The 5,239-nt window shown below is 57.9% G+C and overlaps 1 protein-coding gene across 1 annotated transcript in view; it reads right to left on the reverse strand.

The window, feature by feature from the left end:
- Positions 1–578: 578 nt before the first annotated feature.
- Positions 579–5,239, reverse strand: part of SLC22A11 (solute carrier family 22 member 11) — a 13,627-nt gene continuing 8,966 nt past the window's right edge. Inside the window, exons 7-10 of the mRNA XM_021685256.1 lie at positions 3,740–3,954; positions 2,682–2,790; positions 2,075–2,281; positions 579–642 (exon numbers count right to left, since the gene is read on the reverse strand). Coding sequence (XP_021540931.1) covers positions 579–642; positions 2,075–2,281; positions 2,682–2,790; positions 3,740–3,954 — 595 coding nt within the window. The remainder of the gene's footprint in view (positions 643–2,074; positions 2,282–2,681; positions 2,791–3,739; positions 3,955–5,239) is intronic.

Genomic DNA, 5,239 nt, shown 5'->3' on the forward strand with positions numbered 1-5,239 from the left:
CATTAGCTGCTGCCTCAGGCAGAGCACAACCTGAACACCTGAGGCTGGCAGCTCCGCTAGAAGGTTCTATGTGTTGGACTCTGGTCTGTGCTAAGATCTGTTAACCTGTCACCCCCAGACCCCCTCCCCGGGGAGGTACATTCCATAATCATTTCCATTTTACAGAGGAGGACTCTGCAAATGGTGGGGGAGGGGTTGGGACTCAGGTCTGTCCAGATCCTTCCTTTTTTGTCCTAGGATCCACTCTGGTAGCTCGGAGGTGAGAAACCTGCAGCTTCCGGTTCAGTGAAGTGAGTCAGGAGTTTTGAGTGAAGGTGTGAAGATGGGAGCCTGGCGGGGAGGGGACAGAACCCATCTTGTCGACGGGGCCAGGCCTCTGCAGGGCTGAGGTGGGGGGAAGAGAAGTGAGCAGGGAAAGCAGCCTTCAGCTTCAATGCTGCCCCTCAGCCCAGCTGCCCCAGCATCAGCCATGCTATAGGCCCTCAAGGTTCTCCAGATTGCTTCCTCCCTCCACGGGGTGGGAGGCAAGTCCTTTCGTGGGGATCTTCAGCCAAAGGGGCTCCTCGCAGGCAGAATTGCTAGAACCAGGTACTCTCTGTAATGGCCACCTCTTGCTGCTTGCTCTTGGCTGCTGCCGATTTCCTAGAGTAATCAAAAGACAGAGCGGTGGTGTGTGGTGAGACAGCTGAAGAGCTCGGAGGGCGGAACTGGGGGTCAAGTCTTATGAGCACATAAACTCCATGAGATTAGGCTTTGATTTTCCACTATGTCCCTCAAAGCATAAGACAGTGCCCGAAACATAGTAGGTGCTCAAAAAAGTGAAAGAGTAAGTTAAGTCCCACCTTCCCTGCTTCTTAGCTGAGTGTCCTTAGGCAAGTTACATGACCTCTCTGTGTCTTCATTTCTTTGGCAGTGAAATTGAACATAACAGCTCTTTGTGGGGTTGTTTGAATTAAATAAGATGCTCTATTGAAGCAGGAAGGGCCCTCTGAGCACCAGCTGTTAGTATTACTCTCTTTTTAAAGATTTTATTTATTTATTTGGGAGAGAGAGAGAGGAGCAGGGGGAGAGGGACAAGCAGACTCCCCTGCTGAGCGTGGAGCCCGACACAGGGCTCAATCCCAGGACCCTGAGATCATGACTGGAGCCGAAGTCAAGAGTGGGATGCTCAACCAACTGAGCCACCCAGGCACCCCCATCCATTAGCATGGATGGTTCCTGCTCAGCCTGTTGACGCCCCATGACTACCCTTACCCAGGACACAGCAGCCACACTCCTGGGGCCCGTGCTGTGGGCCAGGCATTATCCTCAGTGCTTTAATATAATAACTTCAACTCGAAAACAGCTCTTTGAGCTCGGCTGGGTTTGGTTTTGTTTTGTTTTAACCCCCATTTTATAAATGAGAAAGCAGAAGCATCGTGGTGATTCGGGCCATAAAATAAACTTGAGGAATGTTGCCTCATTTCTGTTCTCTCAAAGGATGGCATGAGGGTAGCATGATGTGCTCCAGAAACTGAGCTGTTGATCTGTCTGGGCCTGGGATTCCTGGGGGAAGATTGAACTAGGGCGGTCAGGGCTGGCTCCAACCTCTTGGGCGAGTTTGGTAAGAGAGGTCAGTGTGTGCCTGGGGCGTAGGGATTCAGTCCTAGGCAGTCTGGCTGCAGAGCCGGGCTCAGAGCCTCTGCATGTCCCTGCCTAAGGGACGATGGCCTTCTACCTGGGAGACCTTGAATCAGCCCTTCATCTCTCTGAGCCTCTGGTAAACAGCGATGGAAATAGTCTCTTCCTGGCTGTGTTGTTGCAATGATTACGTGGTCTCAGACGCAAAGCCTTGATGCTCACCGGCTTGCTGCCCCGAGGCACCGGGGATGCGGTCAGCTCTCGGCACACTCAAGCTGCTGGTACCATGTCAATGACGAGCCCAGCCTAGCTCTGGCCTCTTCGTCTAGCATGTCTCCCTGACCCTTGGGCTCTCCCGTCCCGTCCCGGGGCTGAGGGAGGCCCGCCCCTGCAGCCCTGCCCAGCTACTCCTGGAAGCCCAGCCCTACTCCCAGGGTGACCAAGGATCACTCACTGGCTCTCCAGGTCCTGGATGGTGTCAGGAAGTGGAAGCCCCTTGGTCTCCGGGAGAAAGAGCAGGAGGATGAGGCTGGAAGCGATGGGGATGACACCGTAGGAGACGGGGGCCAGCAGGGGCACGGCCGGGCGAGTCATCCTGATTAGGGGCCCCGTCACAGCCCCCAGACGACCTGCCGACTGCAGGAAGCCATCTGCTGTCATCCTGGGGGTGGAGGGGAGGGCCCAGACCCTGGTCATCAATGCCACTTTCAAGAAGGGGGCCTTACTGGGGGAGGGGGAGGCATTTGGCTGGGTCAGGATGTGCCAGGGGAGGGAAAGATGGGTGAAGGAGCTGCAATCCTCAAAGTCTTTCCTAACACTACCTCCTCCATGGAGCCCACCTAGATTTTCCCACCCAGAGGGGCCCTCTCCTTCCTGAGAACATCCAATCCAGAGTCCTTCATGGACTGTCTAGGACCCACCCCATTCTCCCTGGTCGGCTGTGTTGTTCCGGGATACCCAGCCCCTCTTTGCCCTCCCCACTGGCCTTCCTAGGGACGTCCCTTTCTCACGTGCCCTGGGTCTGGCCACCCCTCCTGGGTGCAGCGTGCAGCCCAGCCTACCGCAGCGCAGTTGGGTAGAGTTCGGGCTTGTAGACAGAGATAGAGGTTAAGCTTATGCCAAAGCATCCTTTTCCCAGCACGGCGAAGACCAAGCGCAGGGTCTGCAAATCTGGGCAGAGGAAGAGGGTGACAGTGGGCTCTGCCCGAGGGGTCCCAGTGAGCCCAGAGCGCAGGGCTTCCTTGACTGCTCCCAGGTGCCCCACAGTGCTGACTCGGTGCCAGGCCGCCCAGGGCTGCAGGTGCAGCCTGACATCACAGTTGGTGGGCTGGGCGGAGGGGTGGGGGGGCAGCGCCAGAACCCAGCCAGGTCCGGGGCGGGCGACCCGGGGCAGCTGAGGATGGCTCTTGGGGCCTGCTCCTTACAGTGTCACCGTGCCAAAGCTCTCTGGGACCTGGGTGTGCTTCCTCCATGAAGGAGAGGGTCATGGCAGGTCCTCGCTGCCTTCCGTCTGTCTGTCTGTGGGAACGCTGGCTAAGAAGCCACACTCGGCCTCAGCTTTCCCTCCCACACGTTGTAATGAAGAGTCTCAAAAACTGTCACACACTTGTCTTTGCAAGTTTTCCCCGAGCACTGCCTCTTGCAGCTTGTTTGGGAGACCACCCCTCTGCCTCCCTCCTGGCTTTGCTATCAGCTCAGAACTCGGGGTCCCCGCCCCTCCACCAGTCCCCCTTCCCTTGAGCCATAAAAGGAGACTTGAGAGGGTTTTCGGGGCATTAAAGTCTCATTCAGAAAGAAAAGAGTAAGACGGGAGCCCTGGCCAGCAATCTGCACACCCCAGTGCCCCAGGCTTGGTGTTCGCGCCTCCCTTCAAGCAACTGAAGTGTCTCGCAGCTTCCCCAGCCCCTCCTCCCACCTCAGGACCAGCCTCGGGCTTGAAGTCTGGTCCCAGCCCTGGCCCTGTCACTGGCTAGCTGAGTGACCTGCGGCACCCAACTCCACCTTTCTGAACCTCAGTCGCCTCAGGGGGATGGGTGGGGGGGCGGGCGGGGGGTGCAGGCAGGGAAGCCAGTGCCCCAGACTGTCAGCAGCTCAGCCCACTCAGTCCACCCCGCCTCACCTTGTGGGACCAGTATGTTGGCCAGGATGGAGAGGCCAGCCATGATCTGGAAGCTGGCCAGGGTCGTGCGGTGGCCCAAGAAGCTGAACAAGAAAGTGGTGGTGGCCCGGCCCAGTAAGTCCACAGCTCCGAAGAGGACCTGGAGGAGGAAGATGTCACTCCCCAGGTTTTGCAGGTCGAGGACCAGCCCGTAGTAGGAGATCATTTGGGAGAAGCTGCAGGGCAAAGCCAGAAATCGGATCCCTGCCCCAGAGGAGAGGGCACACGCCTGAGCTGTCCCCAGAGGGCCCAGGCCATCCTGAGCGGGTCACTACCGGACCCCGAAAAACCTGTCGGTCGGATGCCTGACACATCTCTCAAGAGTGGGGCTGGCCCAGGAGAGAAAGGCCAGGCTTCATTCATTCCGCCTTAGGCAGTCACCTCCCAGGCTCCCTGGCCACCAGCTAGTGGGGACACTTAAGTCCCTGGGCTGACGGGCTGTGTGGGTCAAGCTGAGCTTCAGGTCTGGCCCGAGCACTCTCTCGCTTTGTTTCCAGTCACTGCTAGAACCATGACTCTACTAGCCCTGAACCTGGGCGAGTCTCTGCCCTTTCCTGGGTGCCAGTTTCTTTATCTTGAAAGATGGGATTCAGAGTAGAAGGAGGTGGGCTGTGTTGTCCTTCTTTCAGGAGGGCAAGTCTTATTTTCCCAGCCTCTGGGAGTGCTGCCTCTCAGTTGGGGAGGACATCCATGGCACAGGCCAGAGGGACGGTTCAGAAGGGCCACCCCAGCTCCTTGGGCCCTCCGTGGGCTTGCAGGGGGCCTTGTTGTGGCAGTTCCACCGGGACTGCTCCCCTGCCCCATCTGATTGTTCCCCTCCCCTCCCTTCCCCTCCCCTAGCCTCCCCATCCCCGTCCCCAGGCAGGGATCCTAAGAGCCCTCTCCAATGAACTTCCTGCTTACTGACCTTCACCCCAAGTCTGGAGGGGTAGGGGGTGGACACGGGACAGACCGCCCTGCCACAGACCGCCCAGGCTCCTGAGTAGGCGAAGCTGAACTTAACAGTAGCTGGATTTCCGCAGTTTGGAGATTGAATTTGGATCCAGCAGTGACTGCGGTGTGAAATTACTCCCTGCCACTTTTCAAATCGGTCCCCATCCCTGCTTCACGGACACTCGCCTTGGGCCGCACCTGAGCACTGCACCCAGCAAGGCAGCTGACACCAGCTGACACCAGCTGCTGACTAAAGCTGCAGGCCCCGGTGGTTCCCGAAGTTTGTGGAAGCCCCGTGGGGGAGGGGCTCAGCTCTGGCTCCAAGTAGCTGACGCTGAGGCTCTAGGGCCGGTACCGAAGGGGTTAACGGTGGAAGCCGAGAAACCCACCAGGTTAGCCGCTGCCCAGCCTGTGATTTGAATAACAAAGGATGCAGAGCGGCCCCTGGGAGCACTGAGGAAGCCTTGAAGGTTTTGAAAGAATGGCCCCGGACATTCCTGGCACCAGGCACTCCTTCTCATTTGTCAG

The sequence above is a fragment of the Neomonachus schauinslandi genome, chromosome 11, assembly GCF_002201575.2.
Source record: "Neomonachus schauinslandi chromosome 11, ASM220157v2, whole genome shotgun sequence".
NCBI classification, from domain to species: Eukaryota; Metazoa; Chordata; class Mammalia; order Carnivora; family Phocidae; genus Neomonachus; species Neomonachus schauinslandi.